This window comes from Neovison vison, chromosome 4, assembly GCF_020171115.1.
Source record: "Neovison vison isolate M4711 chromosome 4, ASM_NN_V1, whole genome shotgun sequence".
In the NCBI taxonomy this organism is placed as follows: Eukaryota; Metazoa; Chordata; class Mammalia; order Carnivora; family Mustelidae; genus Neogale; species Neogale vison.
In genome coordinates, this window is record NC_058094.1 from 190,225,673 (window position 1) to 190,249,558 (window position 23,886).

At 45.9% G+C, this 23,886-nt stretch overlaps 1 protein-coding gene across 3 annotated transcripts in view; it reads right to left on the reverse strand.

Moving 5' to 3' along the window:
• Nucleotides 1-794: 794 nt before the first annotated feature.
• Nucleotides 795-23,886, reverse strand: part of AOAH (acyloxyacyl hydrolase) — a 161,616-nt gene continuing 138,524 nt past the window's right edge. For all 3 annotated transcript variants that reach the window (XM_044246374.1, XM_044246375.1, XM_044246373.1), the window contains 5 exons: nt 18,244-18,302; nt 18,098-18,157; nt 16,692-16,788; nt 10,623-10,699; nt 795-1,173 (listed from right to left, as the gene is read on the reverse strand). In XM_044246374.1, the coding sequence (XP_044102309.1) occupies nt 1,045-1,173; nt 10,623-10,699; nt 16,692-16,788; nt 18,098-18,157; nt 18,244-18,302 (422 nt within the window). In that variant the 3' untranslated portion in view covers nt 795-1,044. The remainder of the gene's footprint in view (nt 1,174-10,622; nt 10,700-16,691; nt 16,789-18,097; nt 18,158-18,243; nt 18,303-23,886) is intronic.

Genomic DNA, 23,886 nt, shown 5'->3' on the forward strand with positions numbered 1-23,886 from the left:
GAAGTTGGGCACTGGCAGTGTGATGTGGGTCTGGGTGTACACCTACACCCACTGACCCCCCAAACCCACGGCTGCATCAGAGATGGGCAAGGGAGGTGAGACACCAATGAGAATGGTGTCCAATAGAATTTACCAGAATTCCTGGGCTTATATGCACACAAAACATGAATAATACTCCAAATAGGGAGCATAGCTCTAACAGCTCTCACTCAACAGAAATTTGATAGAGATGCTCCCAATTTGACAACAATCCTAGAAAGGTACATGACTTTACCAATGAGTTCGGCAGCTGAAAGAAACTCCTCTAAATTATCGATAAAAAGCAACGCATTTTTGCTTTTCTGTCCTTTCTGTAGACCATGATATCACTGAATCATTGTTATAGGGAAAGATGATGAGATTATGCAGCCAACGAATGTAAGAAAATCTTTTAAAGAAAGATCAATTGTCATTTTTTCAATCATCAGGATTTTGTGGGGCTTATGCTATTTGTCCATTTTTAAAAAAAATTTGTCATTTGTTGTGATTTCTTTTCTTGTTCTAGATAAACATTCAAGTTTGTACCACATTTTGTGTTTGTAGTCTTGTGTCCTCTTCTGAGAGTCCTTGGCAGCCAGCCAGCCAGCAGCCTTCCCAGGAGCCACCCCAGCTTGCTGGCCATCTCAGAGAAGCAGCAACAGACCAAGGTTCAATCCTGGGGCACGAAGACCCCGGCTAAGTTGCCGGGCATCGCTGGACTTTGAATTTGTTTTTAGAACAATTAGCTATTAGAGGGCAGAGATACCCTCTCTTGCTTGGAATGGCAGCCACAGCACTTTATTAAAGGTGATTTGAGGGACAGATAGAGGGGACTGCTCCTTGAAACACTCAGCATCACACTGAAATTCAGATAGACTCCAAAATGAGAGAAAAGCACTTTGCAAAGTTGCTGCGAAAGAGGGTCCTATGGGCTGGCAAAATGGCAGCCCCATAACCATCTGTTGAATGAATTCACTCAAGTTCTTGCTTCCCTGAGCTTCCCAGGAGTGGGTCTCCTAGAGGCACTCAGTGGCCCCCTTGGTCTCCAAACACCTGTTCAATCTGAGAGTTGAACGGATTCTCCTTTCCCAGAACCTGGGGCCATTGGAGCTGCACCTTCTTCCAGAAGCGATCTGCCAACAGCTGGGAAGCCACCTACAAGAGAGAACCCAAAGGAGGAACAAAAGGAAAATTATACCAAAGTAAAGAATTTAGCAGCAGGATTTACCATATTCTTTGTTGGTGGGCAGACTCTGGGATGGTCTCCCATGATTCCTTGTTTTGTGTCTTTGTAGAATCCTTTTCCCTTGCTGTGGGTGGGACCTATCACTTGGTTCTAATCAATGGAATATGGCAAAGGTAAAAGGATGTCACTTCAGTGACTGTAGAACATTATCTACTGCTTTGCTGGCAGACTTGGGAGACTCTGTGGGATTGTCACAGAGAGAAGGCTTGTCAGGAAGCCTGCATGGCAGCAGGCTGACATCCAGCAAGAAGCTGGGTCCTCAGTCCTACAACCACAAGGAAATGAATTCTACCAACAACCTAAGTGAATCTGAAAGCAATTCTTCCCCAGTTGAGTCTCTGGATGAGGATGGGACTGGGATGACACAACTGGATTTCCACCTTGTGAGACCCTAAGTAGATGCCCAAAACTGCCTGCCTCACAGAAGCTATAACTTCTGTGTTGTTTTGAGCTGTTAACCTTGAGGTGATTGATTTTTTATTTAGTAACAGACAGCAAATGTATGTTTTCATTTATCTGTGGACAGCTAACATCTAGTGCAGGCCTAAGGCCTAGGTTTTAGAGATTAACAGGGTAAATCTTTCCTTCAAGGAACTCCAGACATGCAAAATGACACCACCAAACCCACCGGGGGTTCTGTCAACGCTGGAAGGGGAGGAGGTGCCGGCTCTGCTGGGGGAAGTGACACGTCCTCCCTAAAGAGGGTGATGGCTGAGCTGTTTCAAGGGGGACGTTCCCCCAGATGGGTGATGTGGGAAACAGTGCACCTTGCGGAGGACACAGCCTGTGCAAAGGCACAGAGGTGTGGAAGAGAATGGCACGGTGGGAAACCAAGGATGCCTGGGAGACGAGGCTGCAGAGTCACCAGCTGAAGGAGGCTATAAGCACAAAGAAAGTGGTTGGGATTCTAGGGTGAGCCCTGTCTCTGGCTTTTCCAGCTTAACGCCCACCCTCTGGTTGCTTGGTTTTACAGCAGGTTTCTCTTTATTCATAGTGTTAGCAGAATCCAGTCTTGGTTCTCTAGTCCTCTGGCTCGTCACTAACATGACTTTGATGAGGACTCTTTCTCTGCAGATAATGCCCTTATTTAGCAGATGGGGCCTGGCCAGGCCCAGATGTTCTAACTTGGCTACATCGGCAAAGGGAATGCTGACAGAGAAATGTGGTTGCTGAAGGCCTTTTGGGGGGAACGCACTGTTCAGAGCAGGTGCTCAGGGATGTCCCCAACTTTATTCAGAAGCACATGAACATTGTCCCCAAAGGGCAGGTCCTGTTCACCATTCCAAAAGGTAGTGCTGCCGGGGCTCTGAGGGATGTTAGGCAGTTCCCTTCTACTCTCTGGGCTGCAATTCTCTCACTTGCAAAATGAGTGGGCTAGAATATATGGTTTAAAGACCTTTCTGGGTCTAAACTGCGTGTAAGGTTTTAGCAGCTGTTAGAAAAAACTAGAACTGGTTAAGTTGCTACATTAAATACCCCCAGTATTTCAGTATGTTCCTGAGCCTTCTGAGCTGGACCCAAATTCTGCGTATCCAATACTGTCATCTTGATCATATCCATGTGGTGCTACCCCTACCACATAGAAACATACTCCCAACATCACACCCCCCAACACCTCACCCTCCAAAATCACGCACCACATACCCCAGCCACCCTCCTCCATAACGGACACACACACACACACACTCTCGGGCCTATGCTCATTCCCACCTCCTCTGCTCCCCCTCCACCTCCCTTCCCGCCCAAGGATAACTATTAAGCCCATAGGTTTCCAGGAAGGGGCTACTCCCGTCTCACACACCAAGCGATCAGCATCTTCTGAAGACAGAAGGCTGGTCTGTCTTCAGACCATAGTGGCTGTTTCTGCTATTTCTCAACAAAGGAAGCTGCTGCCAGGTCTGTGGAAAATTACTGGTTCTTCTGTTTTGTTTTCTGCCCTTCTGCTATGTGGTACACCTAAGCTGTCTTCCTAACAATTATGTAAAACCAAGACATTTGTGATTATTTATTTCCCAATCTAAATTAATAAAGGAGGAGATGGGATGAGGATAAGAAGAGGAAAGTTAAAAGGAAAGAGCTCAGCTTTGTGCACGCGGTAATTCTTCGGCTTGAAAGCAATTAGTTGGCTGTCACTCTAATGGAGATGAAAATATTTATGAGTGTGCACTGTTCATATACTGGGTCTAAAGCGAGAGTGGCATGGTTATTATTAAACTGGAGATTTGGGGTAAGATGACCCACTCTCATCACTCACTCATGTGACAAGCGTTTACTGAGCATCTACTGTGGGCTTCTCTTAGGACCAGCCTCCTGTTGTAACTCCTATGATACCCAGGGCAAGGCACGGCCACCCTTTCCCCTGGGTGAGGGTGAGCTATTCCCTGAACCTGAATATTCTTTTGTGCTTCCCTGGTCATGGTTTAAAATAGTAAAGCAATCCCTACTCATGTGAGAAAAATCTGACAAGACAATTAAGCAAAAGGAGAAAACAGAGTAAGTGAAAGTTATCTGTAATTATAATAGAGGGAGCCCACGTGCACACACACGCACACACGCACACACACACAAAGGCACACAGAGAGCGAATCCTTCTGTAAATATCATCTGACGGTCTGCTCTTCCCGAGGTATAATTTACACACTGTGGAATTAACTTCTTGGAGTAAACAGCTCCGCCAGCGTTGACAAATGCATACGGTTGAGTCATCGCCCCCACAGTCTGTAATCCGCTTTTGTTTGCTTCCCTCTGTATTAAGAACGTGTTTCTGTGTCGCTCAAGGTAAATCTGTATCACGGTTTTTTTCAGGGCGCCGTATTCCATCAGAAGCTCGCCGGCGGAGACTCTGGTCACCCACCTCCCTGGCGTCTGTCCTCAGGACGGGGAGAAGAGACCGAGCACCTGGAGGGGGTTCCGAGGCTGTGGGGCTCGCCTGCCTCCCACGCAGGTGCGCGGGTGACCTTCCGCCCAGCGCAGTGCCGGCCAAGAGGAGGTTCTGGTTCAGGGGTCTTCCCGGTTAACGCAGTCAGGCCAGTAAGTGTCTCTTCCTTTGCGGGTGACGCGGCGTGTGAGCTCTGGCAGCCCCCGCTGCGGTGCGTGCGGACACCATTGCTAAGTCCAACAGGTGGGGCGGCTCCCTTGGGCCACCCTCTGAGGAGCCCTGCGGCCTTTCTGCAGGCGTTCCTGCAGCCCCAGTGCTTCTGTGGGATACGGCCACCCTCACCTGTCCGCCTGCAGGCCCTGCTGCTGCTCAGAAGCTCACGGTGCCCATTCCATGTGGGGGTCCCTGGTCCACTCTGAAGGCTCCTCTTCGAAATTCTCCCAGAAGGGGCAACAAAGCAGGGGGACTTACCCCGCCGTTGACTTAGGTGGGTCTGGTAAAATAGATCTTCCAGGGTTGATGTGCGGCCCTAGAATCCCCCAGGATGGAGTCAGGAGTCCCCGGAGAGGGGAAGGGGAAGGTGGGAACCTGGCGAAGTTTCTGGAAGAGCCACTGTGGGTCTTCTAGACTCTCTCTCCCTTCTGATGATAGCTTTTAAATGGAGCCAAGCTTCTTCTCTTAACTATATTTGGACTTACGCCGAGCTCCTCTCCAGGACAGCGTCTGGTCCTCCCCGTGAACACACACCGTTGGGTCCGCCCCACAGGTTCCTGAGACACACCTGCACACCGCAGAGGCCCAGCGGGGCTCACAGCTGGACGCGATCCAGGATTCCTTCGCATTCCTACTTGATAAACTAATTTTATGTATTTTGCTATAGAAATAGAACTCATTAGTAAGACAACTATAAAATCAAACCCTGAACAGTAACTACCTTTTTATAATATTAAAAAAAATAAATGCAATTCAAAGCAAGATTGCATAGGTTTCATCAAAAACTTATCATCTCTGATCCCTTTAAAGTTGAACCCTTGCTAAATTTAACTCTTGGGTTTTATGAGACCAAAGTTAAAAATAAACTCTGAATTTATTTTTCCTGTAGGAAGAACATTCTGGGCTATCTTGGTAAAACTGCTTTTAAACGCCTGCAGGGAAGCCCTTACCACAGGGAAAGCATGGCTCTGCTTCCCTGGGCTCTTAATCTGCCCAGAAACATCATCTATTGGACCCAATTAATTTAATTTTATTTTTATTGAGAGAGATTGAGAGAGAGGAAACCGGGGGGGGGGAGGGAGAGAGAGAATCTTAAGCGGGCTCCATGCCCAGGGCAGAACCCGACGTTCAGCTCCATCCCAGGACCCTGAGATCACAACCTGAGCTGAAATCAAGAGTCAGACGATCAACGGACTGAGCCATTCAGGCATTCCTGTCCCAATTAATCTTAAGTTTGTAAAGCAACAACGTGTCAGTGGTGTAAGATGTATTTAAACATTTACGTCTATGGGAAAATGGAAATTCCCAGCTCGGCCCTCTCTGTGCTGACTCAGTGTGTCATTCCAGAGCCACTGTTCCTAGCTGGCTTTATGTCTGAAGCAAACTGAACAGATACAGTCCTGGAAACACGGGCAGGGCCAGCCCAAAATGTTTGAGGGTTCCCTGGCCCAGGAGGCCCTCCTCTCCACCCTCCCCACTGCCAGCATCATTTCCTTCTTTGGGGGACTCCACAAGTCCACTCAGGACCTTGGGTTCCCAGGGGCTTACATGCTGAGATAAACAAAGACCTGGAGGCTTTAACATTTAATAACCAATTATATACATAATAAATATTAAAGCCAAAGATATAAATACAATTTAAAACCAATCCACTGATTAGTATCTCATGTCTACTTCCAGCGATGCACAAGGTTTAGGGTTCAAGAGAAAGGAGGGGAGTTAATGTCCTGGAAAATTTATTGCTTGCAGGAAGAGTTTTAGGAGGCTGGTTGGAGCTGCTACTGGCATTGTGATAGGAGAGGAGGTGGTCTTGCAGAGAGCTCTGTGGGGCAAAACTGCTAAGGCAGGAGGTGTCGGGGATGGTTAGCTGAGTGGTCTCAGAGTAGCCAAGGACACTGGACTTGATGTATGTCTATGGCTCTTCCAATATTTTCTGTTTACTGTTGTCTGACCCCAGGCCCAGAGGTCTTTTAAGTACCAATTCAGAAGCTTAGCTTTGCAGAGATTTTAAAATATTTTTAAATAGTAGAACTGCTGTGGCTTCCACAGGCTACAGATCTAGGTCTTGGCCTTATTATTTCTTTTATAAGTTGAACTTTCTCTGCATTTGGTCAGCGCTTTCTCAGTCAGCTCTTCTCCCCTCTCTACCATACCTGCTCAAATGGTCTCCTGGGTCTCCTCTCTAGGGGGTCCTTCTGTGATGGGCCATGCTCACAAGTTGAGCCCATGGGCCAGTCTCTACCCTACAAGTGTCTCTAGTTCTCAACTAGATACTGTTGATTTCCAAACTTGTGTCTCCAGGCCAGGCCCCTGTCCCGAGATCAGAACCCATCAATTTGATCTAATGGTGATTCAGACATTTCCATGTGGATATTGTGCAAGCACCCCAAATTCAGAATGCTCAGATCTGCCCCCTTCCTCTTTGGGGTTCCTTGCCTTGGTATTTTTCACTTCTGTTCCTCCAGATGACCAGTCCTGTGAGTCATCTCCTTCCCACCCACCAAAGCCCATCAACTGTCAAGTCCGGCATTATAACCTACTTTCCCCTCTCCTATTGAAGAAGATATTTCTTAAAATTCTGGTTCTACATTTGGGCAGTGAGATGAAAAGGTAACACAGTTGTCAGTTTGTACTAAGATTTTTTTCTGTGCCGGGTTATTTTCCATTAAAATATAAGCAAAGGGTTTAGATGGTCGATACAATTTGGTCAAAATATTTTAGTATATCAATCATAAATTTGAACTGTTCAACACGACTCATGTTTATACTTAATTAAACTTACCTTCCTAAGAAAATTAGAGCAATTGAATTAACATTTCTAGTAGTTCTCTTGTAGGGTTTTAGGAAAAAAAAAAAAATAGGCCAATAGGATAAAGTTTGCTCCCTCCTTGGTGGTTCCCTCCTAGTTGGGCCTGCACCAACTGCTTTTGCTGAAATGCACAGGAATTGGTGGGCGGACATGTGAATATGGCCGGCGTGTACTCCTTTTGTTGGTATTATGTCCATGCCATTAATGTGAGGCCCTTGGGCCAACCTTGCCCATCTGGGAAAGACATGGACTCCCATAGCTCCCTATATTTTGTGGATCATTTGCTTGTGTGTGTGTGTGTGTGTGTGTGTGTGCATGTGTGTGTGTGTGTGAGTACACACGTGTGTGGCAGTTTTAAGTTATTAGTTTTTAAATAATAACCTAAGGTTCTAAAAGGAGCCATCAGTGCTGCCTCAGCTGTAAGGGGCATCATCCGGAAGGGACCTTGCAGGTAGGCCAAGAGGTTCCTCTTCAAGGCTTTAAGTCACAATGTGCTCAGCGGCTCACATCTGTAGCTTCCGCCTAGACCCCTTCCTGAGCTCTAAGCTTGTATATTCTCTGCTAAAATGACACCCCCATTTTGGATGCCCTGCAGGCTCCTTTAATCCAACATGCACCAAACTCCTCCTCAAACCACCCTGCCCTCTGTGTTCTTCACCTCAGCGAGCAACAGAATCATCCCTCCAGTTTCCCATGTCATGCTTAGCATCTCGTTCTCTTCCATGCTCACGTCCAGTAAATGGCCATGTTCTGTTGATTCAACTGTGGGAAACCAGCCAGTGCACACCTTTCTCTCTCTCCCCACGCCCCTGGGCCACCACCTCTCACACACAAAAGCACCCTCCAGACCGTCTCCCTGTCTCTAGGATGGGCCCCACTATGGACCACAAGTCTGGTTATTTTTCTTTCTTGCATGAAAACCTTCAGGGGCTCCTCCTTTCCCACAGGAAAAAGGTCAAACCCCCTATAGACCTTATGTGATCTGGTCCCTGAGTAAGTATGCTTGGTTGCTCTCTCTCAACCCCACGCCCATACTCTATGACCCAGCCATACTGCAGCACTTTCATTTCCTCCAACATGCCCTGCTGGCTTTTTTGGTTTATTTATTTTATTTGCATGCAGGTCTTGGCCCATGCAGTTTGCTCCGATCAGAACACTTGGTGCAGCCCCTCCCTCTTCCCCTGCACCTGACTAGATCCTGCTCTTAGCTCCGAGTGGGCTCCTCTGAAAACTTCTCCAAAACCTGCTCTCTCCCATCCCAACCTGCAGAATGCTCCCATAGCCTGGTGCTCATGTGACTGGAGGCGTCGACCACACTGTATTTAATTGTCTGTTCACTTGTCATTCTTCCCCTCTAGACTACCATCTCCTTAGATGTCAGGGGCAGCTTCCTGTTGCCTCTTGAATTCTCGCTGTGTTAGGCACTCATTAAACATTTTTGCATGGCAAGTTGCAGTCTGGACGCTTTGGCTCAATATATGATAAACAGGCAGGTTTTATGCATGGCTACCCACCGTCGCTCACTTTGATTGTGGCTTTAGCATGCCATTGTGGACCACCAGTAAGGGAACAAATCTCTCAGGAGTAATGTGTGATTATGGCACACACTGATTTTCTGCTTTTTTACTTTTTAATTATTTAACTAATTAATTAATTAAAAGTAGGCTCTATGCCCTATGTGGGACTTGAACTCGTGACCTTGAGATCAAGAGTTGCATCTTCTATCCGACTGAGCTAGCCTGGTGCCACCCCTCCCACCTCCGCCCCAATTTTCAGCTTTTGACCCGGTTCTAAACGATCAGTTATAGGCAAAGCTGTTTCAGTGCAAGATAGAGCCCTAATGTGACAGACTTTGAACCCTAATATTATTTTAAGTGTCAGGGACAGGATGGTCTTTTGATGGATCAGACAAGTATGTCCCAAAGAATAAAAATAAAGCCATTTTTGACCCTCTCCTTTTTAGTTTGTTCCTAATTAACTCCTTCTCTGACATTTCTTCATATACATAATTCTCTCTAGAATGAGAAAAGTAAAACTCTGTGATATGCAGGAATGACAAGAACCACTGCCTAATTATTGCCAGAAAGAAGGTCTCTATATTAAAAATCATCCTAAGACAAAAGTCATCATTCTATGGGGAGCAGACTCTAATATTTAACTACCTTCTAGCCAATAATTCTGTTGGATCAGTTTATCCACACGATACACAGGGAAGTTGATATTCTGAGGTACATTTCCTAGATTTATTTTTTCAGTTGTTTAAAGTGGGAAATGGGCATTTGATGCTCACTTCCAATTTACCCAGCATTTATGGAACTCCACTGTTTATTCATTTGTAGACAGAGTGGCACTCTCTTTTGTTTCCTCCGAGACAGTTCTTAGCCCTGCCTGGGCACTCTGCGAGCCTGCAGCTTGAAGGAAGGTGGGCTGCCATTCCATTCAGGTTCCCAAAGGGATGGCCAGCCCCTGTGGCCTGGCTGACCACTGAGACCAAGCTGTGGCCTGGCTGACCACTGAGACCAAGGCTGTGGCCTGGCTGACCACTGAGATCAAGGCTACTGGGAGAGCACACCAGGGCTGCTTCTCTGGTTTAGACCCTGGTCGCGGCCACGCCATCCTTACCAAAACTAGGCAAGGAGGCTAGAGTTGCCAAAGATGGCCAGCTTTTCAAAATTTGAAAAGTGGCAGGACTACTCCCATACTTACTTCTTTCTTCTTTCCTTCCTTTTCTTTCTTCCTTTTTTTTCTTCTTTCTTTCTTTCTTTCTTTCTTTCTTTCTTTCTTTCTTTCTTTCTTTCTTTCTTCATAAATGAAGAAATACCACAAGCAGGTCCAGTATATATGACAGATAAAAGTAGAGCTTATCTGGTTGAAGCTGGGATAATGAGTGGGGTGAGCACTGGAAGGGACAGAGTCCCACGCACCAGCAATTCAAGCTCTGTGAGGAGGCCAGATTAGAACTACTTTCCAGAACTGAACCTTGGAATCTTAGTTAAGAAACAGCTCTTACTGCAGGATATTGCTATGGACACTGTTTTTCTCTCATCCAGTGTCCTTTCTGGAAAGATCCATAGAAGAAATTTCTCATAGGTCTCGCTTCCAGGAATCCTTGTGATTTCTTTTTTTGAGTATTTGATTTATGATTATTATTTTTTATGGAGGCCATGACGTATGCCCCTTTTTACATCAGCCCCTAGAAAACAGAGCCGATTTTGGAGGCTCTCACTGGCAGTCTGTGAGGACTGCCCCGCACACATGATAGGAAATGCAGGAAGCCAGGTATCATTTCCATCTCACCTGCCTTTTATTCTGATTTTCAGTTTGTTTTAATTGAATCGCCTATCTTTGACATGTGAGTACATCTTTCTGGAATAACATAAAGACAAACATATGGATGCCTGGCTATATTCTACAAGGAACCTAATAGCCTTCAGCAAATGCCATGTGACCGCACTTACCTCATTGGGGTGGAATCCATCAACTGGTTCAATGAGCTGCCAGGGCTGCCCGCCTTGCTTCCGCCACTCCTCCGTGACTGCAGGGCACACAAAAGCAGAGGGTTAGGGACCCTGCTTCTCTAAGTGATGGTCAGTGCTGGAGAGCAAGGAGCACATGGAAAATGCCAGAGCTTCCCATAGCCTGCCTGGCTGATGCTTACTCAGTCGTGGCTGCTCTGGGCTGTTATCTCGGGCTAGAGGCTTTCTCATCAGAAATGACCTTCCCATTGTATGTTCTCTCTCTCTCTCTATTTTTGAATTTTCTAACTCAGGAAGAAAATATGTGAGGGTTTAGGTGAATGTGGTTTGTGCAGGGAGGAGGGCAGTGGGAAAAGGTGAGCTCTGAAATATTCAACACCAATGTAAATTCATCTCACTTCTCAGTGGGAGAGTATCGCAAGAGAAGGGGGAAAATTAAACATTTTGTTAACATCTCTTTAGGTGGGCTGCCGTTCCCAGATACTGCCTGCATATGTCAAGCCGTCACCATTAAAAATCATAGTTTTTCAGAAATATAATTACATGAAATGATCTCAACATCACATTTAGAGTGAGTATGGCTACCGAGGAAATACTGTGAGCCCCAAAGTGTCGAAAAGCAATAAAACTGCCCTTCAAACAGGAGTAAGAGACCAAGACTGTCAGATGCTCCAAGGCAATGGCACCAGGAACTCTCTACTGTAATATTATACGGTCAGGAAGAACTCCTCAAGGAAATTTCGAAATCCCTAGAGAGCCTCTAGAGAGAGAGATTTGAAGCTGGCTGCTCCCAGCGTCACCCCTGCCCTCACTTCCTTGGCGCTCAGAAAGGGGAGCAGGCGTGGCTGCAATTTTTCTAGCTCTTCCCTCTTCACCCCATGAAGACTCAAGAGCAGGAATGTGTGCCCTCTTGGTTCCCCGCATCACACCCCAAAGGAAGGAATGGAAATTCTACCAGAAGCTTTGACTGTGCAAGTGAAGGCTGTCTCAGAGCTGAATCAGCACCACGCTGCTTTTGTAATTAGCCCTACTATCACAGCATGCTACCCCTGCTTGCTACCCAATCTCTGTTCCCTGAGGGGCTTCAAATACTGCTGCCCTTCCCAGAGCTCAGGAAAAAAAAAGTCCTGCTGGGGGTCTGAAGTCCTACACACAGGACCACCAATTCCTATGGGCTTCATCTCCTGCAAAATGGCCACCACCGACCCACTCCTCCATATTTCACGTCTGGCTCTTATTGGGAGTCAGTGATAACATACTCCTTCCTGCCAGGAAACATGTTTCTGCTGCTGCACAAGTCCCTATCCCTCCTCACTACAAAGGAGTCCAGTCTTTAGAAGAACTGGCTTATCGTAGAGAATAATCCAACAGGCATTAAAAGAAATGCCGCAGGTTACCAAGGCTACAATCAGTCTATTCAGAGTGAAAAACATTTTCCAACACGATTATTGTGTCTGGGAGGGTTACCCATCATTGCAAATCTGCAGACATCAGTATTATAACACATAAAGAGAGAATCAGAAACTCACAGGCAAGAGTTTAAGGTTTTATCTGTATCTGTACTGTGACCAGTGCTAGACAGAGTGACCCTTTTATATTTGTTGATCTCAGGGGGAAATTTTGCTTTCTTAGAATAAATGCAATACCAGTGAACTCTATTTCTTCTCTGATTGGTTTTATTTATTTAACTTTAGAAAAGATTTTATTTATTTGTTTGAGAGAGAAAGAGAGAGCATTGAGGGAAGAGGAGGGGCAGAGGCAGAGGGAGAAGCAGACTCCCCACTGAGCAGGGAGCCCCACATGGGACTCGATCCCAGCACCCTGGGATCATGACCTGAGCCAAAGGCCGATGCTTAACTGACGGAGCCACCCAGGCGCCCTCTGACTGATTTTAGAGGAGGAGATCCAAGCAGGGGCAGCATGGTAAGTTGGTCTGTTTTCTTCCTGCCTGGGACCACAATTAAAAATAGGTAAATGAGGCGCCTGGGTGCCTCAGTCAGTTAAACAGCTGCCTTCAGCTCAAGTCATGATCCTAGGGTCCTGGGATCAAGTCCCACATTGGGCTTCCCGCTCAGCAGACAACCTGCTTCTCCTTCTCTCTCCGCCTACTTATGCTCTCTATCTCTTTGTCAAATAAATGAATAAAAATATTTAAAAAAAATAGGTAAATGAATTCCTGTTTCTTCAGAAGACCTGAATTAAACTTCTTGAGTAATCACGAATGATCTCTTGGGATTTGATGCATAACATATTTTCTTTTTTTATTTTTTTTTTAAAGATTTTTATTTATTTGACAGAGAACACAAGTAGGCAGAGAGGCAGGCAGAGAGAGAGAGAGAGAAGCAGGCTCTGCACCGAGCAGAGAGCCCAATGCGGGGCTTGATCCCAGGACTCTGGGATCATGACCTGGGCCGAAGGCAGAGGCCTCAACCCTCTGAGCCACCCAGGCGCCCCGCATAACGTATTTTCTATATCTGTAAAGTCAAGGCAGCTCTGCGAATGACCAGCTTTTCAATAGAAGCCATTGAAGAAGAGTCTTAAGCACTCGGAAGCTCCTGGATGAACAGCAACACTAGCAGATACTTAAAACAAGAAATCTGAATTCTGGTCAGCACCAGGAAGTCATTGGCTGTTTTACAAACAAACACGTGGGGAGAACTAAGAACCAAGTTTACTCCAATTGAGTTGTCTTGGAAACTGAGGGCAGCTGGTATATTTAAACTGTCAGTGTAAAAACGGCCTTGTCAGCCAAGTGGCATTTTCCTTCCTCTGTTTGGGAGGTGCGGTACAGACAAAGAAAAAAGGGTATCACCTGCTCCAGCTGGGGTTTCCTGAAGGGAGAAAAGATTGCTGCTTCTGTTTAGCTCATAACCAGTTAGAGGATGAGTCAGCAAGAGACAAAAAAGAATCTTTGAAGATGAGCAATAGCCCTTCACTGCGGGACTGACGCTGTCAGAGTGGAGAATAGATAGGATCGTGCCTACCCTCAAGGGACGGCGGCCCTCAGCGGCAGTTTGCTCTGTCATAGGGGGTGGAAGAGGCCATTTGCTATGAAAAATGGGGATGTTTGTGAGGCAGTCGTCAGCTCAAATACAGCACTGAAATGAGAGGGGAGATTTCCATGTGACCCGAAGACTGCAGGTTTCAGGGGAGACTGGGTGGTTTAGCAGGTTAAGCATCTGCTTTGGCTCAGCTCATGATCCCAGGATCCTGGGATCAGGCCCCGCATGGAGCTCCTTGCTCAGCGGAGAGCCTGCTTCTCCTTCTGCCTGCCGTTCCCCCTGCGTGTGTTCTGCCTCTCTCTTTCTCTCTCTGACAAATAAATAAGTAAAAATCTTTAAAAAAAGAAAAAGACTGCAGGTTTCATAAGTGGCTATGCGGTTTTTATGCCTGGTAACCGAAGACCACAGTGTGAATGAGATACATATCCACATGGCTTCCTCTAGGGGACTCAAAGTCATCCACAGATATGATTGGTCATGGGAGGTGGGTTGGACATTGGAAGAGAATCAACATTTATTCTTCTATGATAAGCCCTAGGAGAACGTAGTCGAGCACACACGGATGACAGCAGTGGTGGGGGGACGTCAACTAACAGGGTTCTCGCTACATTGCAGTGTTGTTTCAATCCTCACACAGCCCTGGGGATTACCCCTCCACCCCACCTGCTCCCTGGCTTAGTTATTGTTATCCTACACAAAAGAGAGCAAAGCAGAGTGATTACTCTCTTTGTAATCAACTCAAGGTTACGTAGTCACTCTGTGTCTGAGCTGGGATAGGGGCACATTTCCCTCTGGTGCGGAATGCTGGGCTCTTTCTACAATAGCACATTGTACCTCCATGATTTCTGGGGTCATGTGCTTCGCAGGCGTGGCGGTTACCCACGGAGATGGATCTGGGAGTGAATGAGCCTCCTCTGTATTGGCTGTTCAAGGGGAACAGATCATGGGCCGCCTCCTCCTCTGCTGTTGGCTCCCTCCCGCTGGCCCTGGATGTCTTCCCTGGAGCAGTGCCCCTAACTTCATATGGAGAAGGCAAAGAAGGCCCTCTACCAACCTGGATCTTCAGGTTTTATTTTTAATAAATGTCTCTCAGGAAAGTCCCTGAACTGCTGATGATTGTTGCCAAGTAAGGACAAATATGGAGGAGGCTTCTCAGTAAGATGACCCACTGCCATTTGGTTTAGAATGTCCCATTTCAGTGAACTTTTAGCTTTTATCCTGCATTTACTGTTGCTGTGAGGACAAGAAGGGGCCGAGGAGCCTCTGCCTTCACGCCTGTGAGGTCATCAGTGGGAAGCGGGTAGCACTGGGTCAAGGGTAAAGCTCTTTTCCCCTATCCTTCGTGAGGATAAGGGCTGTTTTGTTTTTGTTTTTGTTTTTTTTGTTGGTGATATTCCCAGCACCCACAGAACGTGGTAAGACTTAGTAAAACTCAGATGACTAAATCCTTAAACTTGGAGCATTACAAAGCCCCATTTATTAAATTGTAACGTGCTTACGGGACATCCGTGGATATGTTGAAATGCAAATTTCAATTAGGTAGGCCCTAATTAGGGGTGGGGCCTGACATCTGCATTTATAACGCCCCCCAGGTGGGGGCGGGGCGCGCTGCCTGCCCTAAGCCACATGTTGAGCAGCAAGGGTGTGAGGGGACCTTACTCCTTCCTGGGCACCTGCTATGAACCAAGCAGAGCATTTAGGGGAATTACACATTTTTTCCATATAGTCATCACAAAGATTTGTTATGTAGATATGGTAGCCCCATTTCCAGGTTTGGAAAGGAGCATTTAGATATGTTCAGGGAATTGCCTACATTCCCAGAGACAATAAACGACAGAGCTAGGGTTTACTTTGGAAAAGGGAAAGTCCCATGTGAATGTTCGACTTTATTATATTTTTAATAACTTTATCTATATTCAAGGTTGATGATCATCAAAGATCACTTGGTGGTGCATTTGTTTACACCAGGAATTCATTAATGAGTCTTTAGCTCTGCATTTTAATGAGCGGTTATTTATCAAAACGTCTCTCCCCAGGAGACAATCGTGTATCACCTAGGCAGGAAATCTAGTTAAGGGAGATCAGTCCTGTTGAAAGCCTGTTCAGGACTGAAGTACGAGGGTATGCAATGCCGTACGTGTCAGCTAATGTAAAATTTGATAATTCATGATGGCCATCTGCTTCATTCCAGCTGCTGGGGCTGGGGATGTTGGTGGCAGGGAGAGAGAGATGATAAACTCTGGATGAGACCTCTTCCATCATTTGCATACACTGTAAAGCCTTCCATTAGCATCATCTCAGCTGGCAGTCAATCAACAGGAGGCTTTTCTCTTGTATAACAAGCGCTTAGCCGTGAAAATGAGGCTGGGAGGATTAAAGTCAATAAACAACAATTTTCCAGAGTTAAGACCCAAAGTTTAAATCAGTAGCTCTGATAATCACACCCATTTTTGTGTGGCCACTCCTCAATGACCCCCATATTCTGACAGAATGCTAGAAAAGAAAGAGCCGTGTTCTTTCCAGAAAGCTGGGAGAGTGGACACACTTTGCCACTGGCCAATCCAAGATCCCATCCTTAAAGGCTCTGATAAGTTACATCATGTGTGGGGGGCTGGGAATCTACACTGCCGCTGAGTCCCAAGGTCATTCTGTGTCCACACAGGGGAGGCACTGCCTTATCCCTCATTCCTGCCACACTCATCTTTAGCCCACAGGTAAGCAGAGCATTGGTGAACTGGCAAGAATGATCTAGGTGATTCCATTGATCTGCTGGCTCCGGGCCCAGAGCTATCTCCAACTGGTCACTGGCTCTGTGGCTTCAGGGATTCCAAATTGATGGTGTAATGAGGTGATGGTAAGCTTCCCTCCTCCCTGAAAGGGCCTCACACTCGATCTTTCTTCAGTACTCGGAGCTGTGAGTGTGCCCGAATGTGTGGGAATCACGCTGCCCAATCCACTGCCCGTTGGCTTATAAAGGTTTTGCTCAGTCAGGCTCTAAACTGTGGTGGCTACTTCTTTTGTGTCAGTACCAACTCCAAGCAAAACTTACCTTCTTGGAAGTCAAAATCCACGTAGAGAAGATCGAAGTTCGTAAATTTCTGGCTGGCTGCAATTTTTTTCAGTGTATCGGAGAGTTGTTTTGCTCTCTGAATACAAAAGAAACAGGGAGAATTCCATGAAACCTAGACTTCAGTGAGACAATTCAGGCAGAACAAAGAAATGGATAGTCCCCACCCTCTCTTGGAGCCATCAGCGGAGGGAAGCTGCCTGTGAAATTCTAGTCATGCACAAACAGCTAATGAACATACAAAACTGTTAACATTCATTAGGAATCAATCAGTGAAAATTAAAGAAATAAGATAACCCTTCTTTCCCATGGGGTTGGCAAATAAAAGATGGATAATCATGATAATATAGAATATTGCCATGGGAGAGGTGACTGAGAATGTCAATTTGTTTTGCCTTTCTAGAGAGCAATTTGGAAATGGGACCAAACCCTTAAATGTGGCATGCCCTTTGACCCAATAATTTTTCTAAGAATGTGTCTAAAGGAAATAGACAGAGTATAGAAAGAAATATAGATCTGCGTACATACAGGTTCATTGTAGTGCTATTTTTCATCATGAAAAACTGGAAACAACCTATCTGTCCAACACTAAGTGGTGAAATAAATCGTGGTACATTCATATGCTGTATGCTTTAAAATGATTACAACATCATGATGTGGAGGAATCACTTATGAACATTGGAATGCACAAAACAATATGTGTACTCTGATACTGTGTAGGCAAAAATCCCCCAAAATATCTATGAAAGTAATATAGGAAAGACATACATACATATTGACTTGGGTGATGGGATTTGTGGTAATTTTTGTTATTATTCTTTGTGTCTCAGGTTTTTTATATTCCCTAAGTTTTTTTTTTAATTGAAATATATTTCTTCTGTAAAAAAAAAAAAAAAAAATCAATAGGTCTCTTACAAAGAGATTACCCACCAGCCATGAAACAAGTACATGGACCATGGATCCCCTCAGAGAAGAGAGGAAGGTTACAGAGCACCTGGTCCTCATGTACCTTGAGGGGAATGCCGGTCGTCTGTGCGCCTAACCTTGCTCACTCCTCTACAAATACGCCTAGGACTACAAATACTCCTAGGACCAGCTTTAAACAGGGTATACATGTGTCCATACATGTGTGTGTACAAGAGAAAAACGCACATCACAGAGACAGTGACTGAGAGATAGCCAGAGCCACAGACCCAGAGCATGGCAGAAAGAGAGGGACAGGGCAGCCCACATGCTCTTGGCTTCTCAAACACACTGGCAGTTGGATGTTTTTATTCATCAGCTTGGAGGTCCTTCCCCTGCCCAGATCTTTTCCCCAGTGGAAATGCCAGAGTAAACACAGGCAAGAACGATCAAGGATGGTATCAGAGGAGCTATTACAGTCCCACCTCTGAAGTGAGAGTCCGGAGCGTCTTGTTGGAGGACATCCAGCTGTGGCAGGGGCTGACCTGAAAGTAAGAAAACAGCTTTGATTACGGAGGAACCAGGCCAGTAGCAGGGAATTCGGCCTTGGAACAAGTCATTGTGGGCTCACCTGGAGACAGTTCAGGAAGGAGTAGAAATGTGCATAGGTCACATCCTTATTGAGCTGGCCTGGAAGACACAAAGAACTGGTATGTTGTACTTGTTCAGATCTAGCAGCCAACTAGGGACACTTGTGGGTAATCCTGTCATTTCTGAGGAGGGTGGCACTTCCAGGGACCTGCCGTGAGTTTTCATTCAGCTATTCCTCTTGAAGAAGGCCTGAGTGCCCTAGAAATCAGACTGAGCTGGGAGGGGCCCTAAGAGCTTTTGCCCCTATCTGGACCCCAGGTAGAAGGATACAAAGACCCCATACAGACTGGAATACTACTAACAAAGGACTTGCAGAGCAGTGGCTCTGTCCTGGCAATGGTATGAGATGCCAAGTTCCTACAGGGTATGAAGAGCATTCAAGGTGGTCGTTGGCCAAACCCTCCTTTGTTTGTGACTTTATGTAACACTCAGATCGGCCCAGTTATCCCATGATGAGGACCTGCTGGGACACTCTGGGTGTCTGAAGTTCTGACCATGCACTTCCCTGACGTTTGGAAGACTGAAAGCCTCCAAACGTGCATGGGTGGCTGTTGGATGGGAGAGGAAAACACGTCCTATCCCTTCACAGCCCGGTGCATATCTTATTTGGGCCCTAATTACTAGCTCTAATTTATTTTTTGGTTTAGGTTAAGAGGTGCAGAAGAATAAAGGTGGGGGCACCCAGCTTGCACAGTTGGAAGAGCTCGCCACTCTTGATCTCAGGGTTGTGAGTTTGAGCCCAACACTGGGCATAGAGATGACTACAAAAATAAAATAAAACTTGAAAAAAAAAAAAAAGAATAGAAGTGTTAAGTGCCATATGTGAGTTCATCCAGAGTATTTCCAAACATCAGTTGTAGACCCAGATCTGTGGGGGTTATTTCCTCTCTCTTTTCACACACCTCCCCACTTCCCTCACCTCCCAGCCTATCTACCCCTGGGGGCGATTTGACTTTCATGGTGTGGCTGAGAGACAAAACCCAGGCCCTCCCAAATCTCAGGGGTGAATTACTGATGTCTTATCCATTAACACTTCTCTCACACTTGAGAAAATAAAGGAAAATAATAGGACCTATCTCGGAGTGAAAGGAAAGATTGAAGGTGATAGAACACAGTCTTATTTTTCACTTATACCTCAGATCAGTTAGACTGAAAGATAGATTCAATTTTCTTGTCATAGAGAAAATATGTATTCTCTCTCTGTGTGGGTGAGTGAATCCCAAGCCTGGAAAACCACAGGGTTATTATCGCCATTAAAGTCACAATGACACACCAGGCTTCCTCTGTTCTCAAAGGTGTCTGCATCTTTGTATTTTGGATGAATCCCAAGCCACTGGCTTCTGTCTTTGCTTTCATTTTTTTGCTCAACATGAAGCCTTGAGCTCTCATCTTTCTCCAAGATCCTGCTTTCCACCACTGGGGCTTCTTTCCCTCTCTTGTATATGTGCACATGTGTGCATATGTGTGTGTGTGTGTGTGTGTGTGTGTGTTTTGTAATTAACCTTTCTATATGTGTCTGCATCTGTCCCAGCCTAGCCAGCTGCAGTGACTAACATCCCTACCCGCACTCCCATCCTCCATCCTGTGTCCCAATGACTTGGCTCTTGCCTCCGTTGGCACTGCCCCTGAGCTGCAGCTTTCCCTCTGCCATCTTGTTTTGTTGTGTTTGTTCTTGTTGGGCTGTGGCCTTGTAATTAACCTTAGGTAGCTTGGCTTGAACCCTGTTGACATGCTTGGCCCTGATGACTCCCCTCTCCCTGAGAACTGGCCTCTCTCTCTTTCCCTTGCCCAGTGGCTGAAGTCTTTTTAACCTGTGTGTGGTGTCACCTAAGGCCTGACTATAAGGAACACTCTTGCACTTTCTCCCTTCCCACCAGCAAGCCTGGATTACTCTGCTATCCAGAGGGACCAGAGTTTGTCCTGCTACTGGATACTGGGGATTCATCTGCGGGCTCCCATCTAAGGGCTAAGTCCAGTCATAGCCTTGTCTATTCTGGCTTACTCCTCTCTACCTGCTGTCCTACTGCTGAGGTCCCAGCACACCTCAGGATGAGACCACAAGGTGTGTCCTCCTTCTGAGCCTTCTCTCCATTCCTGTCCCTTTTCCCCATCTTCTTGCTCATCTGGCACTAGCTCTAATTAGACAAGGTTGTTATAGGAAAAATTCTTAGTTGAGTAGATAGGTCTGTTGAATAGGATAAAGGCATGTTAGCTGCAGTTAGGAGGGAACTGGGAAAGGTATAATGAGTTGGTTTCCCTTCTCTCCGGAATTTCTGCTATGGAAGGTAGGGTGACTCTGGAGCTGGCCACGTGGAAGGTCAGCTGGGCTTATAGTTTAAAGAAAGGGAGGAGGGAAAATAATTCTTATGCTTTTCTCCACCTATTGGTACTGTCAGTTGGTTATTCATGCTTTCCTTTTAGGTATTACTTTTCAATGGTATTCTTGCATATCGAGGAGCCTTGGTATAAAGATTGAGCTCACCCACATGTTGTACCTATAAAGAAGCAGTGTCTGCCACATTCTGGTCAGAAAATGAATCTGGTGAAGAAAGCTGGTCAACAGTTGCCCAGGACAGGGGCAAGAGGACTGGAATTATGAGGGCTGAGGCACTATAAGTCTCTCTCTCTGTGTGTGTGTGTGTGTGTGTGTGCGCGCGCGCGCGCGCATGTGCGTGCGCTTATGTTCATGCACAGGCACAAGGAGTGGGGAGCCAGTGGGCTGGCCCAGTGGCCGCCATACTTCCCCTTGAAGATTAGAGGGCATGTTCTTCCCCAACTAGCTATAGCAGCAGCTCACATCTTTATTAGTTCTTTAGGGCAAAGTCTTTGGCATTTACTTAACGCTGGTGGGATTGCAACTCAGATAAAAGCTTAGTACCAACAAAGATCAGCCACACCTCCATGAAATACCATCTGAAAGTATAAAGCCTGAGTAAAACCACATGAACACAGACAGGAGGTAAGCCAGTAATAAAATAAGGTATGCTGCAAGGTACTTTAAAATATATTAGGTTTCAAGTTTAGGAGTAATTGGGGAAAAATTAAGTTGTTGATGTTCTGTGGCAGAGGCCTTTCAAGGAAGGCCTACATGCAGACTTCTTTGTGGCAGCAATCCTGGACTTTTTGACTGTAGTCCTCTGGGAGCTTCAGGTAGTTCCCAGAATGCCCATGGCTTGTGCCAATGTCAGTGGCACAAGGTGATTTCACTGATAGGATCTATACAGTATTTTCCCCAGTGGAATTATCTTTTCTCTCTTTTTTGAGGACAAGGATACCATTTTAGTATCAACTTTACCCCCAAAGCACATAATAGGTCTCTCAGACATATTTATCGAAAGATTGACTTTCTGTGCACCTGAACGTTTATAGCAGCAATGTCCACAATAGCCAAACTATGGAAAGAGCCTAGATGTCCATCAACAGATGAATGAATAAAGAAGATGTGGTATGTATATATATATATATGAATACTATGCAGACATCAAAAGCCCAAATCTTGCCATTTGCAAGGACGTGGATGGAACAAGAGGGTATTATGCTAAGCGAAATAAGTCAACAGAGAAAGAGAGTTATCATATGATCTCTGTGATATGAGGAATTTGAGAGGCAGGGTGGGGGGCGTCACGGCAGGAAGGGAGGGAAAAATGGGAAAAGAGGACGGGGAGGGAGACAAACCGTAAGAGACTCTTAATCAGAAAACAAACTGAGAGTTGGTGGAGGAGTGGAGAGGGAGGGATAGGATGTTTGGGTAATGGACACTGAGGAGGGTATGTTCTATGGTTAGCACTGTGAATTGTGTAAGACTGATGATTCACAGACCTGTAACCTGGGGCAAATAATACATTATACGTTAATTTAAAAAAAAAAAGTTTGCCTTTCTCATAGACTGTGTCTGTGAGCACTTATCCCTGGTCAAGCTTGAAAAGATCTATGTAAGTAGAATCCTAATGTGTGAGACTTACTTTCTGGTAATTCCTCAAAAAAACTATACATTCTTGCTAGGAATTTTAATTACTGGTAGAGACTGTGGGGCTGTTGCAGTCCTTGGCAGCCAGACTTGGATTGGGTAGTAACTCAAACATGGCTAAGAGATGCCAGGAGGGATTTATTACCCCCTCCTCCTTGGCAGGAGGGAGCTAGGAATCTGTTCTTGCCCTGGGCCTCCACTACCTGCTGATGCGACGTTACAGCATTTAACCTTTTTTTAGGTGAGTTCCTACCTTGTCCTACTGAGGCAACAGAAAATGTATCACTGACCCAGGAGTTCTGTTTGGTTCTTTCTGCTTCCCGACCTCTTCCTTAATCCATAATGGGTGGCTAAAGTCAAGTCTAAAGTGCATGGTCACCATGTTTCTAGGCTCAAAGACAGAAATAAATGGAAAATCCTGCTTATTTGCTTACACAATCCTTCGCACAGTGCCCTGGGAATCAGACTCTGTGTTTGGTTATTGATTAAGACAAGACCTACTCTAACCTAGGCAGAGCAGCCAAACCTGAGACTGGCCTGGCTTTAACCTGTTCTACCCTAGCCTACGTTGGATGGGAACGAAGGTCGACAGGCTGGATTTGAAGCAGGAGCGGAGCTGAGATGTAGGGCAGCAGCCTCCCCTCAAGCCTCTCATCTTATGTGAGTTATGTGCCAGCCAAGGGAGAAATGAGGAAGCTGGGTAAATCCCACCTACTTCCCTGGACTGTCTAGGAAGGATACCGATGCTTCGTTGAGGAATTTATAATTTATTTCCCATGGCAACCAGGCAGCAGGGATAATTTAGGATATGAATAATAACTTAAAAACATTAAACAAATTTTAGATGGTTTCAACTTTGTTCCTAATTGGATTCTCCTCCACCCCACCCCCACCCCAAACCAGGTCTGTTTATATAGAACAAACTCATTCTACCTTTTCCTTCTTCGTCTTTTGTGCTGTGACATGCTGGTGCCTGATTAGTGGCTGGTGAAAGGGCATTTGAGGACAAGGCCAAGCCTAAAGCAGGGTTTTTCAACCTTGGCCCTACTGATAGTCTCTGTTGTGGGGGGCGATCCTGTGCATTTCAGGATGTTTAGGAGCATGTCTGGATTATACCCACTGGATGTTAGTAGCACCCCTTCTCCAGTTGTGATAATGAGTAGGGGCGACGTGAGAACTACTGGCGTAGAGAATCCAGCAAAGTGACTGGTGAGTCTCCCCAGTCGCCCTCTTTCCCTCCCTTCCAAATTGTACCGTGTCATTATTACCTACTGTGGTTGAGTCAAGTGAATTGTGTGGCATATCCGAGAGAAAGTATGGAGTTGTCTAACTAGAGTTCATGGAAAGAAAATGGGATTTGAAGTCAGAAAACCCAAAGTCCAGTCCCCATTGATGTGATAGAGTAAACTGGAAGCCCATCTCTTCCCCAAGCATTTCTTAGTATGGGAGAAATCTAGGAATCTGAAAACATTTGTTGGGGGAACTGAAATTTTCAACCTCAATGGCTCAAAGAGACTTCTTGGCCCATGTGACTGTCCTTCCTGTGTTAGGGCAACCTAGAGAGGAGTCACGTTCTCTGTGTGACCGTGATATTATTTCTAAGGGTCACAGTCAAAGCTGTGGAACAGAAGGAATATGCTTTCCTCTTGGGAGGTT